Here is a 21,439-nt window from a genome sequence, read left to right on the forward strand (position 1 = left end):
CTTTAGAAAAACATTGTTCCAGAGGCTCTGAGGGTTTCAAATTTAACCCTTCCAACCCTCTTTCAAACCTTCCACCATTTGGGCGGACTAATTGATTCATGGTTACTCTGGAAAAAAAACCAAAAACACATTTTGTTGCAGAAAAGCCTTTATGATTTGGTCAAAACTATCAAGGCTATAAAACTGACTGTCAGCATCCTGTCTAGATATGTCTTAATATACACAAAGAACATGACCCCAAATATTATAGAAACTATACCAAGCTTGTATATGATGATGTTATCCAGTTATTGAAACACACCAGGAACAAATATGAATGCATGTATGGGGTGATTTATTCAAATTCTCCTGTTGTGCTGTCGGGTTTGAGGATTTGGTCAGAGGTACGGCTATCGAATCACTGATGTCATAACGTTTCCTATTTGTTATCGACAAGAAATCCAACGCATTGAAACACTTCACATCCTATAGGATTGTAAATTTCTTTTGAGACCTGTGAAATACTGTGTTTTTGAATAATTCATTCATAAAGAAAAACTATTGGTACTGCAAACCCTTGACAAAGTCTGGCATGGCTCATATCAAGCCACCTTAGAAAAGTATTTTTATTAACTTGGACTTTTGGTTTTTCTTTATAGAATATAAAGTAGTGTACCTTATGTGCTCCAACATTTCCCATATATATTGTCTTTATGCCAAACCTTTTTAGGTAATATAGATAAAACTGAATCTGCAACACTTCTTCCAAATAATTAGCACTAATTATTGCTTGAGTAATCCACAAAGTGAGGGTGTAGTTGCTAAAAATCTATTGTTTTAATATAGTCAATGATCAATTATCTCTTACAAATTTGCTATATCACATATAGATAGATAAAAAAAACAAAAAAACAACTATTTTGGCATCTGTAGCAATAGCACCTCCAAAAATTGTACTCTTAGACAGCCTCTATATCTTTAATCAGCCTACAAGTATATATAAATATATATGCACTCAATGATCATGGTAATCCAAACCCACAAATATTAGGATTTCAAAAATACCCACTGAAACTAGCTGTAAGAACAAAAAGGGCAAAAAAATATGCATACATATAACTGTTAGGCCAAGCTAACGCTGTCTTAAGTGCCATTTTGCATAGTTTCTTACTCTTCCTTCATTTGAGCTTCATGTGTATTTCTTACAATAACAATGCTTCATGTTTCTATATTTTGAGTATAAACTAAAATAACCTCCCATGAAAACATTTCTAACTCTGAATCAAATCCAAATATAAGCTAAGCATCTTTATGAATTATTTATTTTTACACAGTAAACAGTCAGTTTCACATGTATTATCTATTTCATCAGTAATGACAAGTAAATAAAGAAATGAAGAGAAACAGAAATGACGCTGGAAAACTCGAGCATGTCTTTGGATCCTCGCTACTTATCTCATCATCCAAGTCAGAAAAAGCACTTAAAAAATCCATTAGGGCGTAGTTATTTAAGTCTCCTCACTCCTCTCAGGTACATGTTTCTTGATAAGCCCTGATAATGCTCTCATAAGCTGGAGGAGGGGTCTGCGTCACACCCAAACCCCTCAGACCATTGTTCCCCCAAAACGACTCTGGTCTTGAGCGGTTGACCGCTGGCTCTGCAGCGGTTTGCGCCGATCCAGCTGAGGTGGTCAGAGGTGGCGTACGAGGCAGCGTGGTCTGACTCCCCTCCTCAGCCTCCCTCGCAATCTGACTGCACTGAATAAGGGGATGGAAGGTGGAGGCCCTGAAGCTGGATTTATGCCCCACTGCATCCAGGTGATCTGGGGAGGAAGTCGGGCGATGGAAGCTGAAGGCGGCGCTTATCAAGCTGTTGTTGCTGCGACGTTCGTAGCTGCTGCTGCTGCGGTTGAACCCTGGGCGACTGCGAGGGGAGTTCTGGGAGCGGCGGGGTGGGCGGCGGGTGATGCTGGCAGAGCCTGCCTTGCGTCGGGACATCCAGGTTAGGATCAAGTAAACCGTGGCACCCAACAGTAGGCCCACAGCGATGGATACACAGAACGCTATAATTAAAGGAGCTGTGAAAAGAAAAATGTAAAAAATCCTTATTTTTTTATTATTTTTTTTGTATTGCATTATACCATAAAGACCAGAAAAGTTGAAAGGACATTTTGTTTATAATAATCTAAATTACTATTCAATGTGTGTTTGCATCCACTCCATTTCACTACAGTACATCTCAACAAAATCCAGTGCAACATGTTGTCTTCAGAAATCACTTCATTCGTGAAAGTAATCTCTGCATTAATCAGCTGTTCTGTGAAAGTTGTGGAGAACTTTAAAGCACAAGTTTTGGCACAACTGCAAACATAGCCAGACACGGCAGCCTACTGAACTGCTTGAATGAACAACGAGAGCATTTATCAGAGAAGCAGCCAAAAAGTCTATGGCAACAAAGTATTAGTTTAGAGAAGCTAAATAATCTCACTGTACATTATATATCTTAATACTTCACAATTATGTGCCGTTTTGTATTGGTCTACTAGACTGCTATAAAATATATTGGCATTTGAGGTTGTAATGTGATAAAATATAATAACTTTAAGCAGCCTCAATTATCCATCTAAAACATAACCCCTTTAAAACAATAATAAAAAAGAAAAACTTTTCTGTTTCATGTTTAGTAGAATCACTGGGTTTTTTTCCCCTCTCATTTTGCACAGAGAAAAGCCGACAAGTTAAACACTATCTGCAAATCGTATTTGAGAAAAATACAACTTTAAAACATTTTAAACTGTGGCGATAATGAACATGGTAGTTTTTGAAAGCAAACTGTTTATTCACAAGGAACCCTGGCAAACATATTGTACCCATTTTAGCAGCGATTAAAGCTTCAGATTCTTGAGTTAAAAAAAAAAAGCGCCAACCAAGGAGACCACATCAAATGAAGCAATGGAAGGGGAAGGAAAAGTAAAAAAAAAAAAAAAAAAACTCACCAGCATCAAAGGACTTCAGTATGTCCAGAATGACATTTGTGTTGTTTTCAGCCATGACAAGAAAAGAAACTGATCCCCCGTGCCGTCGGTCTTATAAACTCCTGTTCCCCCACTTCTCCCCTGCAACCTCTTTGTCAGTGTTTCCCCTCTTCTGATGGGTTTTCCTGTCTTTTTCAGCCTTGTCCCTTTTCCTGTTTTCCTACTTTCTCTCTCTCTGCTGCTTCACTCACTTTCTCTGAGACTCTTTCCGAGAGAGGCTGTACTCAGAGGCACGCAGGGCCGACGGTGAACCCTGGCAGTCATCTTGTTTATGGAAGCGGAAAACTACACTGTCACATTTCCTGCTTTTCTGCTTGAAATTAGCAACAGGAGTGGCTTATCTAAGCAGGACAGAGATCCTGGAGGTGGAGAGACAGGGTGTTTCTGTAATCACTTCCTCTCCCATCACTTCCTTAAGGTTGATTAATGGGGGGGGAGTTATCACAACATAACCCAGGGATACTAAATATTTCTATTCAATATTTCTGCCTCCTATAAAAGAGACATAATTTTTCTATTTTAGAAGTGCTCTTTTTTTGAAGTGAGGAGAGATTTCTGTTTCTTGAATGAATTTTAGTGGTGCACATTTGAAACTTCTGTGGTACATTCCTAATGGCCTGTCAGCATTTGGATATCTGCAGGAATTCCAGCATTTTTGTTGGTAAGCGCAGTCTTTCCGCAGCGTCTGCCAGGGCAGCGGCGTCTGGATTGAAGGGACATGTGCTCCAGTAAAAACACTAGTTGTTTGATAAGCAAAAAAAATTATTACTGCACATACTTTGTTTACAGGAATATTCTTTTCAATTTAATGTTTGTTTATTTAACAAGCCATGCCTTCTCGGATCCCCTCAGACTGGGTTTATTCTTTCTATAAAGCAAGTCAATGCACAATTAGAATAAGTCTGCCCATTTGGTCCGTCATCGTCTTCTAAAACAACATTTAAAGTTTATTGGTCTTCTAACTTTCCCTTCTACATCAGTCGAATTATGCTTAACATACACATTGTATGAAAATGCAAAGATTGACTTTCTTCAAGAAACTAAAAAGCCTAAATCTACTTTACTGCCTCGGAGAGAAAGAAAAAGGGCCATTGCTTGAACTTCCTTGAATTGTTGGCTCAGCTGTGAGACCTGTACAAAATAACCAGCAGCCACCCACAACACTGTGTGAATTGGTATGCATGGTTATTGTTTTGTTCAATACAGAAAGTGAAGGTTTCTGTTCCGTTTATAATCAAACACATTCTTTAAGCTTTATGACTTGCTGGGACTTCCTTTTACAGTAATTAGCGATTTTTCAACCGGTGCTGAAGGATGTATTGTATTTTTTGTCTCTTGTATTATAAAATAACATCAAGAATCCTCAACCTACAGTGGAAACCAGATGTTTACATGTTTTGTGTGAAAAGACACGTTTTTTGAGTTTGAGTTTCTGATTAAATTATTTCTGATTGCTAAATGTTAAAACAATAAGCAAGTCGTTGCTTTTTAAAAAAAGACTAACTAAACCCAAAATCAACTTATTTTTGCAGATAAACTGTATAATTTGGACCTTAATGTGCTGCCTTTAAATCGTGACTTTTTTTGTGAAAACCTGTTTAAATTCTAATTTTTTTTCCTAAAACCATCTGAGTGCTGCCCTCTATGGGTTGAATGGTGGCTACTGCAGTTGAATTTTTCTATTGGTTATAATGGTTCAGCTTGATCGATATCGATGTCAGAGCCCCGCATTCGGATATAAAACCATCTCAGTCAGACACAAACCCCCTGTGGCGAGTTAAAAGACAGAATTGTGAGCAACGGCGTTTTCCAGCTTTCCACAAATGTGATTCAGTTGCAGTGTAGAAATTCATCAGGAAGCCACAAAACCCATGTTCTTCCTAAAAGCACTGTTGGATTTCAGTGTGATTCTACAGAAACTCTATATTTCCAGACATTATTTGAGCATTAAAGATTCCCAAAAATAATCTGTGACCCTAATGTTATTATTTAGATTTATTAGTAGTGATTTTCTCCTAAACATTGGCGAAACACTGCTTATTGTGCTAGAGATTACAAATATGGATTTTTTTTTTTACTTAATCAAAACCGTATTTCGAGTAATGTGTGTATTTTATAGTTGCTCCTCGTGTTTCCTTTGACACAGTTCTTCGAGGATAAACTGGATTTGCTGAGCAGCATTTCCTTCATGCTTCTGTGTTGATTTTGACATGCAGGTTAGCAGCAAACTTTCTAATGAGGTTTTACAAAAGTGCTGACTGAGAATTAAAGAGATTACCACTCTGGCAGTCTCTGTCCCAGCTCTCTGCTTGTGCAGTGATTAGATAAGAAAACGGATCTTAAAAGGGTTGGGTTTTTTTGGGGAGTTTTTTTTTGCAACTGCTGGAAGATTTTGTATTGACCCATGAGCTTTGTATCTGCTCTCTTCTGCTGCATTCTCTTCTCGCTCTCGTGCTGAATGCGTTTGCTCCTGAGGGACTCTGAGCCGTGGAGGTCACCCCAAGCTTCGCTGCGTGAAAATGCAGGAATCAGCAGTCCGCCGCTGTTGCTACTGCAGTTGCTGCTGCAGAGTGCTCTGCCAATCTTGCAACACAAACTGCAGATTCTGACATATGTACATGCATTGTGGTAAAGAGCTGACATGGGTAATTCGGATCGGTGGTTAAAGAGAAATCACACTCCCCAGGCACAGACAGACAGGTCTGTACATTAGATGGACACATTCAGTCATTTATTATTATTAGTAAGTGGGGAAAGTATGGACCTCGTTTAATTTTTTCTATCCTGAATTTTGTTTTTCACAGCCGCGATTCTTAGAAACTTAGAGATAGACGGAGTTTCACAAAAACATTTTTATTAAGTTTCCTGGAGGCTGCAAAAAAAACAAAAACTGGTAACTCAAGTCTTATTCTCTGAGCTGCCTAATGATTCCCTTCGTTATGCCCACCTCATTAGCCTGCTGCAAGTCATCTGCCAAAGCTGCAGGATCTCCAGCTAATGCTAATTTAATAGTTGTTGTGTTTCATGTGGTTTCTTCCTTTATTGAATGACACTGTTGGCCAGAACTCTGCAGCAGAGCTTTCAGGTCCTTTAAGAAGTCTCCGGAGAGGATGATGAAAGGTCTGGTCTAATGGGATTACACATGGCGATAAGTGCTCAGAGCCCGGTGGTTCATCACACCTCCCTCCTGCCTTTCAAAGACGGGCATTGATCTGTTGTGGTGACACAGGACATCTAGGATTATATTTTCTGAGAGGTCTTTATTGACAAAAATGTGTTTTTGTCTTTGTTGGTAATGTATTTATTTATTCTGACTGCTCTGAGTTAACATTTTTTAAAAAGGCATTTGCCTGGTCCATTGGTGCACCTCTATTGAGTCTGGATGTATATAGTGGATTAGAAAAAAACAAAAAGCAAATTCAAACTTGTTCACTTAATTGTTTATTAAAGTAGCTTTTTGCATAATCATCAATGTACAGATTTTAATAACTGAAGTAACCACAAATTTAACCCTGTAGATTGGATTCTATTATTTTAGTGATCAGTCAGTTTACTTGCATAAATAAAAATATGTTCTTGCCTGGTAATTTATAAAACGAAGATCTCAAGCCATTTGTTTAACTATATTTTTAAATTACACAGAGGTAGTAACTTCTGTGTAATTTACTGTGTGTATTTATGAGTTAACCAAAATGTCCAAATGACTAAAAGCTGCATTTATGTTGCATGACTAAGGCAGAAATTATGCTATCACATTATTTGCTTTAATTAATGCAAACCAAATCTTCACCTCATGTTGTTTTTAATAAAACAAAGGCAGTAAATATGACAAATTCACTTTCCACCTGCTTCCTTTGTTATATCTTAAATACATTTTGTTGTTGCTCCAAATTAAATCTACTTTAAATGTTGATTTTCATATTTAAATCAGTGATTTTTAAAAAAATCCTGGTCCTCTGAGGCCCACTGTCCTTTATGTCTTTCTGCTTCAGTACACCTGATTCAGGTGAATATATTGCCCCCACATCCTGTCATAAGTGCTGTAGAAGCCTGTTAATTGATTCTGTTGAGCATGGTTGAGAACTACTGGTCTGAGTCGAGTTTCGTTTCTCTGCTTTTTGACCAGTGGTAAATAAGCACTGATGAAATCATGTAGTCAAACCGGTGCTGCTCACTGATTTGACTGTGAATATTTTCAGTCTTGAGGCAGCCCTCTGATGTTTGCACCACTGTCTTCAGAACTGTATTGAGAAGCGTTTCTGAACGTTTCCTCACCTGTGTCTATTTTCTGGAAGATGTTTTTTGCGGGATGCACAATTAGTTTGAAAGATTTAATTTCAAACTAATTATGCCATAATTTTAGGATACTGTAAGCTTTTAACCTGACTATAACAAAAAAATATAGACTAAAATTGATTTTGCTTTCCATTTTCAGCTAATATATTTTATCTATTTACAGAATGCAGCAAGGGCGTTATGTGGACACCAGGTGGCAGTGTGCCTTCAAACCAAGGAGCACGTCTTGTCTGCAGAAGTATCAGACTCAGGCGAGGGAGGGAGGCTTTAAGATGTGTACTACACACACATACATGCTCGCATACACATGCAGCATGCACTTACATCATCGCTGTCAGGGGAGGAGCTTTGCTGAGTGTGAGGATTGCAGACTCCTACTGTAACAGGGATGACTTGTGCTGGGGGAACACAGTCAAATCCGGACATGATTCAGTTCTGATACTCAGCATTTAGTGTTAAGACACCGAAGTACTGCAACACAATCTGCTGCTTGGTCAGAGCATGAGAGTCCTGCAAAGGCGACACTCAGCAGTTGGGACGAGACTTTGTGCTGACCTCAGGACAGCAGCATGGCATCATCACCCAGGCACTACGGTCACTCTGCTCGAGATATTGCCAATGTGATGCAGAGGCTGCAAGGTAGGGGCAAAATGCTTACTCATTCACAAGCTCCCAGGTTGGTTTGCAGCATTTTTAGAGGTGACCTCATGGTTGGACATGCTTAAAATATTTTTTTACACCTTATTCAAGTTGCTTGTGACCATGAATAACTTCTCTGAATAGTGCTGTTATTTATGATTGCTTAGTAATACAGCTTGGACTTTTCATATCCAATGTCCGAAGCTGCATTTTCCAAAAAAAGAAAAAAATGTTAGTTTTTATAAGTTATTTTTTGGAAACACTCTGAGGGTCCAGATTGAGATTTTCAGTGGGGATGTAAATGATGTTATATGTTGTTTTGCAGAAGAAGCATATTAGAAAAGCTGACATGGCTGTTGCATGGCTTTTATTAAGTGTTTATGCCTGTGCATTGCTGCTGCGTATTTGTGCTTATTTGCACACACATAACAGCATGCATGTGGTTGTTAATGTTTCTCTGTGTGGATAGACAGGACAGCAGACAATAGGACAGCTAATCCCTAGAGGAGCTGACGGGATGAAGTTTATTCCTCTCTCTTAACTCGAGAGCAGTAACAGGACTTTCCCTTTGAGTCCTCAGCTTCAATTGTGAATTAACACATTTTTAGAAAATATTATAAACCCATCTTGATGTATTTAACTCAGTTTCATCTTATTTATACACAGGGCAAACAATACACGTATCCAGCCTTTCACTATAATGTATCACAGACTTTGAGTGAAGCAGTGCATCTCCATCAGGTCAAGATCATGTATCTCCTGCTGACAGAGTGAGATTGATGACGTTCGCAATCTAGCAGGAAAGTCAGGTGACAGTAGAGCTGAGATGCAATATGGCTGCTCCCTGTGCGGCTTCTGAGGTGGCAGTTTCTGTGAAAGCAGTGAGAAGCAGCAGCATCAGCAGCCACGTGGCTCCTCTGCATCACTGTGTGCAGGTGTGGATGCATGCTTTGAATCCCAATCGTGCACCTACCGAAGCTAAATTTAGAAGTCTCACTTTAAGCCCTCCCCTCACTGCACATTGCACACACGCGTGCGCACACACATGCACGCACGCACGCACACACACACAGACACACACACACACAATTTGGTGATATTCGAGTGTATACACAGTTCACCTTATAAAAACCTGAAAATTATGGTTTGCAGAAGTTGAAGTGGGTTTCATTCCAGTGATTAATACCAGTGTACCAGTGAATACCAGTGATTTAAAAAAAATAAACTGACAGTGTAATTGGAGAGAAAAGAGAGTTTTCCCATTTTATTCATGAAATGGTTTAATTTGGTAATATTTTGGTAGTGAAAGATTTAATCTGAACATTGCTTTTTTTTTAAAGATTCTTTTTAGAAATCCTTGTCTAAAATCTTTTTCTACACCCTTAGCAGAAAAACAACACCAAAGCAAAACATTTTCAACTTCATGCATGATTGTGGAGGTTTTGCTCTTCCAGTCATTCTCAGCATTTCTCCTCCCCTAAACCACCACAGCACATCATCTCCAGCCTTCTCTGAATCATTTATATGTTCACTGCAAACTCAAGATGCTTTCTCTTCCTTCACCTTTCTGATGACCACCCTCAGCCAGAAAGTCAATATATTATTTTGAGCTTCGGACAGTGAGGTGCTAATGAATATTTTAACTTCTCGAAAACCTTGCTGCCGACGATATTCTTGCTTGTCCATCGTATCCCTGTCTACCTTAACCAGTTTTCTGGTTTTGGCCTTGTCGTCGATGATGAAGAAGTTGTTGAAGAACAAATTGATTTTGTGCACAGGTGTATTGACCACATTACAAGTTAAGGTCAAGAATATCTGTTATTGATTGGATGATTGATTTTAGTTCCATATGGACACAATCTGTTGGGTTTTGGTAGTGGGACCAATACCTATTTCACTAGATGTTTTGACTATAAATTTAGACTTTTATTTGAAACTTCTTAAATAATTTGAGTCAAACTACATCAATTCATAAGAGGACATAAAATATAATTTGATGAGAGAAACTGTTTCACTGCAAATAAACCAAATATTGGTTTTCTTATTATTATTATTATTAATATTAGCATGTTTGTTTAGTGATTTTTGTCCATCACTTAGAGCATAGGATCTGAATGTTTGATTTTATCATCAAATCACAAACCTTAAAGTTCTAATGTTTCTTTTGTCAACTAAGCATAACCCTGTTCTTTGTTTGGCTGATATTAAATAGTTAGAAATTGATTTCATTAGTAAGATTTATTCTCAGATTTTGGTATTATGCCGTTTTATGGGTTGCTATAATCTTGGGTAATCTATGAAATGGTTGTTTAATTTTGTTTTTTCTTTCAAAGAAACCTCCCAATAATCTCATTTTGGTTGAGTTGGTTATTTATGATCCCCATGCTGTAGAAATGTAATGGTTTTTTAAAATATATTATCTGTTTTATAGAACTGTTTACCAATAATCCACATTCCCCAAATCACAGCCAGACGTGATGGCATTCCCACTTCAGCATTCATTTGGAAGTTGTTAGTAACTGCTGAGTGCAACATTAAAACAATCAAAAGTTATTGCCCCAGTTTTAGAGGCTGCGTTTTTCCTCTGTTTAACCGTCTCTTTTGGTGCACCTCTCTGTGAAAGAACACCAATTAGCGACACCATATGGCGGTAAAACAGAGGCTGCTTTGAACACCTCCCAGCCTGATCTCCTCCATATGCTGTGGAATTTGTGTATTTGCTGCTTCTCATTAATGAGAAAAGTAATGCAGTGTGTTTCTTTTTTTAAGTGTTTCTGCATCTTACCTGTTTCCTCGGTTTTGTGGGTGGCGTAGGAGTTCATTCCTCTCTACCCCTCTGGGTTTTTACCATCTACTGGCCCATCCAGCACATTCACGTTTGAGAAAACACCTGCTTGAATTATTCCTGCTAATGTTGCGCTATGTATGCCTCAGCATCTGGGCAATACAGGTTTAGTAAAGGATACAGAGCAGGATGGTTCGGGTAAAGCCAACAGAGGTCAGCATGTCTGTAGGACTTGCAGTAGGACCCATACTGAGACTGTTGGATGGATTAAACAGAAACGAGAAAGACAGCAGGAAGACCATAAAAATAAGACCGAGCAAGGAGAGGAAAGGGAGAAAGAGAGACGTGTCCCACCAGTTCTTCTGATTGCTTGCGGGTCTGGCACAGATCCTAAGGTTGGCACGCAGCCAGGTTGACATCCTGGTGCCAGGGGCGGCATTATGATTTGGCCATGGTGAGTGAGACCCGAGCAGACGGTCACCTTGAGCCACAGCAGCCTCCCGTTTAGTTGTGACACCAACATTCATCGTCTGTGGGTCTGGATACCGCAGCGTCACACATGCTCATGTGCCCAGAGTTACACACACAGACACAGAAAACACCACTGAGTCTTAAAAATAGCTGCTATGCATCTTTTTCTCACCCGTCCCACTGCTGGGATTTAGCAATTTAGCTGAATGGCTAAACCCTGTGGTTAGGACCCAGAGCGAGTCTTTCGGACCATCAGACCAGGAAAGAGTGTAACAGAAGTACAGTGTGACTGGCTGTGTACCCTGCTGCTTCTTCTCCTTGTCTTCCCAGATTGTGTTTATGAATCATTGCCATGGCTGCCGTCGCATGACAGCCACCACAAGATCTTTTATTCCCTATACCCTATGGGCTTTTTGGCCATCTTTGGTTCAGACAGAACTTTGTGTTTGATCAAGTGACATCTCTGTGTGAGAGAGAACCCTAGCAGGTTTTTGTGTTTAGGTCCTGGATGCTTAATGTGGCTGATTCTATTGCGAAGCAGATTATAATCTCTTTTTACGTGACAGACGGTGGAGGTCTGACTGACACATCACAAGATTAGGTCACTAAAAGGGGTCCAACTATACAAAATGGGCTGGTAGGATGCTTTTTGACGCTTTAACCTTCTTTTAAATGTCACACTTTCACAAAGGTCAGATGGAATAGGGGATAATGTTGGCATATTCATTTGTGTTTTCTGAATTAAAAACCAACCCTTTTGTATGTTAGCAAATTATATGTTTTTTTTTTTTTTAAATAAGGTCTTGAGTGTTAATTTTGGTCAGTTTCTTCCTCTACTGATGCTATGGAAAATGATTTACAATATACTACAGTCCACTAACATATGATGCAAATTAAAACAATACAAAGTGATATGGTGTTTGCTATACAATACTACACATTAGTATCATATATTTAGTGATCCTTTGTGGGAAATTAATTTTTTAGTCATCACTGCCAAAGTAACTGTTCACAAAAAGTATTAAAGCAAACATATAACCTTTTACTCTGAGTATCTGCCTTCTGTTTCTAGGTAGATATGTGTCTGAGTGAAAATGTCACACCATCACCTCTGTATTTATTTAGTGCTTCAGCACAGCAGGTGGGATATCCAGCAACCGTGTTTTTTTTGACCGCTTGAAAAAATCTGCAGCATAAGTGTAGTAATGCAGAAATATTGCCAATACCTCATGTATTGTTCATGCCGCTTCTATGAAATTTTAATGTATCCCAGTCATAAGCTCATATAATCTCAATGCTCCTATTGCAATGATGTATAGATCTATATGAAAAAAATTAAAATGTAGCTTTTCTAGATATATAAGAAGCAGTGCGACAGTAGCATTATATAATACAAATATGATCCACTACTAAGACGCAGTTTTTGTTTTAAAGCTGAGTTTAGATATGTGTTAATGGATAAAAAGGTGATCCTTGCAATATATTGTTGACCTCCTAATGCATTTATTATGGAGCTCAGTGTCTGCTTAAGGCTGCCACAGCTGGTATCTCTGCCCAGTTACACTATTTTTAGTACTTCTACAGCACATATAGCGCTTTTTGTCAGTCTTTTCTATCAGACAGCTTTGATTGACATACTAAACAATGTCTAAGGAGATAAAATCCACCCACCTTTGCTTTTAACCCTGAGCTACATTCAGCTCCTGCCTACAATACCTTGTACGCTCTTATCTTTCATCCACAGACACCTTAGTCCCTTTTTCCACCTGTCACAATGGGATAGGGTGATGGGAAAGTTTGCCTTTAGCAGCAAATTGGCAGGTCACTGTGGAGCCCTGACCTCAGAGAGGTCAGCTGATCAGATAAAGTGATATGTAGCACAAACAGAGATTGAAAGTTTTATGTTAATCTGCTCAAAGCACCATATGTTTGGATTTATCAACCCAGCAGTTTAATCAGACTTATATTTACTATGCAGAACTGACATTCAAATAACAGCTTAATATTTCTAAATCTTTGATCATTCATTTCCTTATCATCTCTTGCTGGAGGTGAACTCATTTATGGAAAATAAGATTCTTTACTCCTGTGTTTATTCACATAGTGTCAATGTTTGCTTCTCGATTCAATTATGTATGGTGCATGATATCCACCATCGCTTCTCATTTACCTGCAGTGCAAACATCAGAGCATTTAAAATGTGTCTAAGACACACTATTTGCTGTTGTAACCAGGATGGGATGTGTCTCCTTGCTGTGTTTGCCTTCAGACACAAACTCAACCTTTCACCTAGCCTAATAAATATGAGTCCTGCTTTAGGATCAAAAAGAAATAGTCAGAGAATGACTGACAGCACTGGTTTCAATCAGACAGATAGTGAGGCTGGTGTATAAGCATAAATGCACTTAAATCCGTTGTATGAAACAGGATTTTGTAGATTATTCTGGCTCTGTTCCAGGCAATGTTTTTTATTTATTTATTTTTACCTCACAGCGAAGATACGATTTTAAGTGAATTTACTGCTCAGGCCACTGTGATTTATGTAGTGTGCTGACGCCAGTCTTTTCGCTTTATTCGTCCCTGTAATGTGTGGCGGGCCACTGAACCTGGATAAAGAGCTTAGACTGTCTGACCCACTCCTGCACTCTCACACGCATAAAGCATCCCGCAGACGTACACGCTGCAGTCGTCACGGAGCACAGCAGAGAAACTTTGAGCTGAATATATTTTTCAGAACCAGATTTAGTTTCCCTAATACTTTTAGTCCCCTAAGTGGTGTTATAATTTGACACTTGTGCCTCCTGAGGAAGAACATGAGCTGCATGTTTGTGTACATTTACAAATAGGGTTTTGTTCTGCTAAATGCATTTTATTAGATTAAAGGGGCAGCATTATGTAAAACAGACTTTTTTGAGCCTTACATCATGTTATAATATTCCTTCATCAAAAACATACCTAGAGTGTTGCTTTGATTCTTTCATGCATATTTGAGAAATCCTTTAATCTCCGCTGGCAGCTGTTTAGCTGTGCAAAAGGCCTAGTTTGACCTAGCACCACCTTTGAGCACAAAGCTGCAGTTTCTGAGCTTCTGCCTCACAGAGAACCACCTTCCCCACCCAGCTCCTTCAGACTAGCCAGCAGCAATTAGCAAACACCTGGTGGAACTGCACATCCGCTGAGCTCATTATATGATCTACTTCTCAGTGCAAAGCTGGTAAAAAATTTCGTTAAGGGTTAATAGAGGAGCTATTTTGTGATGAGTTCCTGAAGCCAGAGTGTTGGAAATAGTAGGACTTTCTTAAAGAGACAGAGGCCCAATTTAAAGGCATTAATTGCGAGGTCGAATTTCTTTTCAGTCATTTCTAATTTATGCAGCATTTTCAAATCAACTGGCTGGAAAACGCATAATACTTAAGCTAATTAAGAAAATTAGCTTATGCACCACAATGTAACACTAATTTGTCACAGAATATATGTTAGTTTTTCTTAAGCAGACCCAAGTTGTTTTTTTTTTTAGCTTTAAATTTGTTCCAATTTGTTGTAACTTCATTTCAAATGCATTCACTTTTCATGCTCACATTCACTGTCTCTATACATTCGTGTGAACATGTGTCTCTCTGGTGCAGGTGCAGAAATTGCTAAAATTACCGTATCAGTGGCTTGAATTTAATGAACACTGATATTTGGACATGTTTTTGTGAACGGCAAAGTGCCTTCCCTGCACATCTGCTCCTGAATAGAACGTGATGGTGCATGAGAGACGAAGACGGGCGTGTTTTGATAATCACTTTGACTTGTTCCCCCTTTTCTTGCTCTCTTTAATGTGGTGTCATTATTACTGAAATGTAATTAGCTATGCTAATGGGCTGACATTTGGACTTCCGTCTCAGCACTTATGTCGGGACTGGCAGAAATGTGCCACAAATGAAGTGGGATCACAAATGGAGAGGCTGAATGGACACGTGAGGGCTGAGTGGAGGCTGTGAGAGTGTGATGGGGGCTGCTGTTGAGATCTAGGGCCAAAGCAGTGTAGAGCAAGTATGAGGAGCATTTTTTGAAATTAGGAATTGTTTGGGTGAAAGAGCTGAAATCAGGAAGTAGATAAATAGGCTACAGTGGGATAGAAAAGGGTCTGAAAAGGCTCCATATTCTGGGAAATCACTCTCATCTGTGTCGAATGTGTGCTTGACAAATCAGCTGCGTGTGTGAAGTAATTATGGGATGCCTCTGCAGAGCACAATAATGCCACCCTTTTAGAACATGATAGCTTTAACAGGCTGCTCCATTAATGCTGCACAGCAGATGAAGATGCATTACAGCATTTCTGCTCAGCAGCATTGTCTCAGCACTTGAACTTACTCTCATTTCGTCACAGACATCCATGTATTCACATTTTAATAGAATATGATGCATGGTTTTACAACAGTTCACAAATATAAATCAGAAAACTGTAGCACACATTTACATTCAAGTGAAATTGAATTTTCGAGTCTTGACACTAATCCTTAATTAGATTTACAGGCACGTCTAAAAAAATAAGAATACAAAGTTTCATATTTTTTGTTACTCATTTCCCAAAGTGGGATATATAGATTGATTACACATAGCGAAAGATTTCAAGCATTTATTTCTTGTAATTTTGATGTTTATGAATAATGAAAACCCATAATTCAGTTTTTCAGCAAATTTAGAATATTACACAAAGTCAGTAATAAAAAACAATATTTGAAACAGAAATGCCAAGCTCTGAAAAACTGTTAATTAATTATCTAACCCCACTTTAATAAAAGGTTTTCACAACTTAATACCTGACCTGGTGTATTCCTGGTTCTTCTTTATGCTGTTTACTTACTAAGCAACTGTATTTATACAGATATCAGTTTGCACACACTAGATTAAAACGAGCTGAATATACAGTAAATGTTCATGGGACTTGTGTTGGGGGAACACAATACAAACCATGGGTTTTGTTTTTGCTTCACAATTACATGAAATAAGACTCTAAAAACTTTAGTCTGAATTAACAGCTATCACTTAAATCAGTCACTTGAAATCCAAGTTAATTACTCTGAGCCTGTGGTTGTAAAGTATTTAGTTAAAGAATTAAAAGAGCCTAACATTTATGCAAACCACTATATTTGAATAAATGAATCACCAAATTATTAATCAATTGAAGAGTGTGTGGTATTGCACAATTAATGCATGAAAGCCTGTACTTGTCTGACTCACCAGACTGTTTTAATAGATAATCTGATGTTTTCCTCATTTTTCATTGGATCGCACTGATTTCTTCTAAGACGAAGCACAGATTTGATGCAATTATTACCTTGCCTTTCCACTAGGTGGCGTTGCGTCACTATGCACTCCTTTGAAGACTTAATAAGCACTCTTGGTTGCTCAGATAGGAAATCCAAACATCCTTAGGGTGAATAGATTACAATATGAGCAGAAGCAGCGCTACCCCACCCTTCAGGAGGAGGCATTTGTTTTTCCTTTAATGGTTGAAAAGATGCTGTTCCTCCCCTCTTTGAGAAGCGGTGCAGCCTGCAGTCATACCTGTGTAAATGCTGGGCTATGACTAACATTCAGACCTCCACGACCTCTGTGACAGATCTTGTGTTTTCCCTTTTTCTTTTTTTTTTTGTTAGGTTGCCAGGGGTTCCAGTAGAGATCCTGAACAGCTGAGGTTCAGTCTTTTTTTAACCCTCACCCTGTTTTTTTCCCCCTCTATTGGAAAGCCTGAAACACTCCTGAGATCTGCTGCCTAGAGGAGTCTGTTCTTATACATTTTGTGGATGCAGTAGAAGAGAAAATGTCTCTGTCTCTCTGTTTGAGTGTGTGTTTTCGTGTCGGGCTGCACCTGCTCGCCTTGTGTTTCTCTCATCCCCCATGGTGAAGCTTAATAAGTCCCTTGAATCCTTATCCTCTGGTTTTGATTTTGTCCTGGGGTTGTTTTTTTGTAAAGCAGCGTAACTCACACGAGAAGTTCAGCTTACTTGTTTTTGCCCTAGAGGCACTTGTTGGAGAAATTCTTGAGCACATACTAAATAAGCAGGAATGCCGCCTGTGCATGTTTGTTTGCAGCTGTAGTAAAAGCGGGATTAAATGAGGGTACCTGTCAAATTAAATGCTTCTCATTGACAATTTTCAGAACCCTGGATAGCTCCTTCACACTTCAAAATTTATGTGTAGCTCCTCAACAGCACATCATTGGCTGCTGAGACATATTTAACTTGACATTAATGCCTAAATAAACCCAAAATAGGCTTTTATTATTTATAACATTGATATTCTTTGAGCCGTCTTGTTCTGCAAAAAACAGAAGCATGTGAAAACAATAGATTTTTCCAAGCTGTAACACTTTACAGGCCAAGGATTTTCTAGCAGTTCTCTTATTGACCATGAATTGGAAAAAAAAAAAAAACGAAAGCCCCTCTGAATGCTGCTTTCCATTGGCAGAAAAATAATGGATTTGTGAGCTGAGGTGAATACGTAAAAGGCAATGCAAATGTAAATACAGACTTGGATAAATATTTCTATACAGAAAAGTAAAGCACCCTTGTTTCAGAAACAAGTATGTGGAAAACGCATTTGATCAAACTGTGACGGCCGGTTTCAGGGCTGTTAAAGGGACGAGTGTCAGCAGCCTGATTATCAGCGGGCAGATAGCAGATGACAGCTGCCATTGGTTATTGATGACTTTCATAATTAAAATCTCTTATGGGAAGAAGCAGAAGAACAAAAGGAGAAGGGGGGAAAAAAATCACAGAAAATGATGAATGGTCCTTTCATCACTAAAGCTGATATAGGAACCAGCAGGCTCCACTGTGTGGATATTGCTTTCCAGGAAAGTCTCTGAATTTGGCTTCAAAGAGGATCCGCTAGCTTTTAATATTCCCTCAGCTCTGAATGTCCACATGTTTGGGTTTTCACTTGTGTACATGAAATCACCGAGTGGCATCAGACAGGAGGAATTGATACAAATCAGACATTTAAAAGGAAGAAAATGCTGCAGTACGCTGGTCCTATTCTCTGCTTTATTTTCCCCAATCAGCATTACAAATGCAGCACTTGCAATGTTCTGGAGGCAATCGAAACGGTTTGCAACAGCATCTTCGGGTAATATCCGTCCAAGGAGAAGCATTCCTGTGGTTACCTGAGCCCGAGGGGTGTGAGTGCATAAAGTAGCTGAATAAACAAGACTGCAGCTGACTTTTATTTTTGTTTTTACATGGAATAACTGTAAAGTTATATCAGTATAGAAAAAGCAATTAATCATAGTGAGAGAAAACACAAACAGATGGTAATTACGTTTATAACTAACAGGTATCAATTGGGGCTTTGTGAAATGACCTACATTTCTTTATCCTTTAGGGAAATTATTAGCCACACTGCTGCTTTTCACAAAACAAGAGCAATTCTACCAACAAACAATCCCTTTTTACCACGTATTCCTTATCACAACTCTCTGATTCAGAAGAGTTTTGCTTTACAAACAAGTTTATCTATGGATCTAACCTCTCCGAATCTGGACCTTCAGTAATTCTTTAAATTTGTTTCCCTGTCACTATGATGTTTCCTCTCACCTGATAAAAATTCAGTGGACTCAAGAGAATTCTGGATGGGCGGGGAAGAGTGAGGGATGCATTTAGGACCATTAGGAGATACTAAGCTCCCCGCAAATTAGATGCAGAAGGGTAAAGATTGCGTACATCATATATATCTGTGATATTGCCATCCAGTCATCCAAGGTGTAGCCAAGGACGATACGTAGGTGGAGCTCTCTATGTATTGAATTAATTCGATGTATTGCCCAGCCCTAGTCTCAGTAACACTCTGCCCTTCATAATTTGTTGTTTACTTTTTTCAACTTTTTAATGCTTTAGATTTACAGGAGAGACCACATTTTTGTTCCAGTTTATTTAATGTTCAAAAGCATTTTCTTATTTTCTGAGGGGATTTTATTAATCTTATTTTTAGAGGAATACTTAACAGGCTGATTTCTATTCTTTTGGAAAATATGAAGTCATTCCCCAGATGCTCTAGGAGCCGAGGCATCCTGACACTGAGTCTAAAATGGCAACTGTTGTAAAATCGATTTACTATTTCAAAAGGGAAGATATGATTAAAAAGTCAACATTTTAAATTCTTTTCAGTATTTACATTTAGTGTCTTGCGCAATTATCGCACTTAGCATTACTAGCCAGATGAGGCTGAAGGCTTTACAGTGATGCATTTGGCCTTCCTGTTGTTGCTTTAGTCAACTCCCCAATTTATTGAAATGTCTTCAACTGATATAAATTGATGTTATGTATCAGATTGCTTCTACTTCTACTAAAACTAGCAACATTTAGCAAAAGATTGAAGGAGCAACATCACAAGTACTGGCTTGAATCTAGCTTGGTAGCTTTAACAAACAGCCAACAAACCTCCCATTGACAGAAATACCGATTCTGTTTTCAACCATTAGTTTTATGTAGTTCTTTTATTTTAAGTAGGGCTGAAACGATTCCTCGAATGATTCGAGTATCTCGATTACTAAAATTCCTCGAGGAAAATTTACCTGCCTGGAAGTTTCCTTAATTTATGTTTTATTATTTAGCGCACCGTGTTCCGGTGTTATGCCCAGAAAAGCCCCCCTGCCCAAATTTGCACCCCCTGTCGCGGGAGCGCGCATCGCTCTAAGCTCTCGCATATTGACGAGGAAACGGATAAAAATATGACCGAAGAGGAAATTTTTAAGATATTTGTAACATTATCACGTTTCCTAACCATGTAATCCCTAATACGGTGGGTTTTATTTCGCAAATTATTTGAAATAAATACGGTTTTTACACTTTTATTGACACATATGAGTCGAACTTTTTTTCAGTCCGTGTCTGTTGTAAACGTTCTCCGCAAATGGTTTGAAATTCTCTGCTTTGTCTTTTGATATCATAATAGCTCAAAAGCATTACAACAGAGAACCATTATGTAGAACATTTTATATCATGCTTCACTTCTAGTCTGTTAATGTAGGAGGAAATGCAACTTAATTTATGAGCCTGAAAATATTGGCATCCGTCTTGTTGATATGAAACTTATAGCATTAGCTCAGAGAACAAGTGTAATTACGTAGAAGAGATTAAATCATTTCAACTCTTTATTTCCCCCAATTAGCACAGGGATGCATGTTTTGGCAATATAGATTTTGAGCCTGCCACAATATGCATCCCTTCTTTATTCCCCACAAATATTATCCTATCGATATAAAACATGTACCAGCAGTTCTTGGAACTACTCAGATTATGTAGAAAAAATATTTCACTATTAACTCTTGAATTCTTTAAATTAGCACAGGGATGCATTTTTGGACAATATGGATTTCCAGCCTGCCAAAATATGCATCCCATATCTATTCCCCTCAAATATTATCCAATTGATTTAAAACTTATAACAGCAGTTCTTGGAGCTACTCTCATTATGTAGAAATAGTTATTTTACTTTTATCTCTTTATTTCTCAAAGTTGGCACAGGGATGCATTTTTGGGCAATATGGATTTCCAGCTTGCCAAAATATGCACCCCTCTCTATTCCCTTCAAATATTATCCTATTGATTTAAAACTTATACCAGCATTTCTTGGAGCTACTCTCATTATGTAGAAATAGTTATTTCATTCTTAACTCTTTAATTCTTCAAATTAGCACAGGGGTGCGTTTTTGGGCAAATTTCCAGCTTGCCAAAATATGCACCCCTCTCTATTCCCTTCAAATATTATCCTATTGATTTAAAACTTATACCAGCATTTCTTGGAGCTACTCTCATTATGTAGAAATAGTTATTTCATTCTTAACTCTTTAATTCTTCAAATTAGCACAGGGGTGCGTTTTTGGGCAAATTTCCAGCTTGCCAAAATATGCACCCCTCTCTATTCCCTTCAAATATTATCCTATTGATTTAAAACTTATACCAGCATTTCTTGGAGCTACTCTCATTATGTAGAAATAGTTATTTCATTCTTAACTCTTTAATTCTTCAAATTAGCACAGGGGTGCGTTTTTGGGCAAATTTCCAGCCTGCCAAAATATGCACCCCTCTCTATTCCCTTCAAATATTATCCTATTGATTTAAAACTTATACCAGCATTTCTTGGAGCTACTCTCATTATGTAGAAATAGTTATTTCATTCTTAACTCTTTAATTCTTCAAATTAGCACAGGGGTGCGTTTTTGGGCAATATCTCCAGCCTGCCA

At 38.4% G+C, this 21,439-nt stretch overlaps 2 protein-coding genes across 2 annotated transcripts in view; one reads left to right on the top strand and one right to left on the bottom strand.

Moving 5' to 3' along the window:
• Positions 1–130: 130 nt before the first annotated feature.
• Positions 131–3,385, bottom strand: myct1a (myc target 1a). The gene is made up of 2 exons (XM_008397688.3): positions 2,976–3,385; positions 131–2,057 (listed from the first exon to the last, which is right to left on the bottom strand). The coding sequence occupies exons 1-2, from the start codon at positions 3,028–3,030 to the stop codon at positions 1,507–1,509; spliced, it is 606 nt and encodes a 201-aa protein (XP_008395910.1). The 5' UTR covers positions 3,031–3,385; the 3' UTR covers positions 131–1,506.
• A 4,270-nt stretch (positions 3,386–7,655) lies between these two features.
• syne1a (spectrin repeat containing, nuclear envelope 1a) overlaps positions 7,656–21,439 on the top strand; it is a 150,230-nt gene continuing 136,446 nt past the window's right edge. Inside the window, exon 1 of the mRNA XM_017302163.2 lies at positions 7,656–7,949. Coding sequence (XP_017157652.2) covers positions 7,880–7,949 — 70 coding nt within the window. The 5' untranslated portion in view covers positions 7,656–7,879. The remainder of the gene's footprint in view (positions 7,950–21,439) is intronic.

Source organism: Poecilia reticulata, chromosome 21 (assembly GCF_904066995.2).
Source record: "Poecilia reticulata chromosome 21, P_reticulata-male-v2, whole genome shotgun sequence".
Lineage (NCBI taxonomy): Eukaryota > Metazoa > Chordata > Actinopteri > Cyprinodontiformes > Poeciliidae > Poecilia > Poecilia reticulata.

What these genes read in the sequence shown, in the direction of transcription:
- myct1a (XM_008397688.3), bottom strand. Translation starts at nt 3,030, where the DNA reads ATGGCTGAAAACAACACAAATGTCATTCTGGACATACTGAAGTCCTTT. An exon ending in ACTGAAGTCCTTTGATGCTG is followed by an intron (nt 2,058 to 2,975) that starts GTGAGTTTTTTT and finishes TTCTTTTCACAG; the next exon opens with CTCCTTTAATTATAGCGTTC.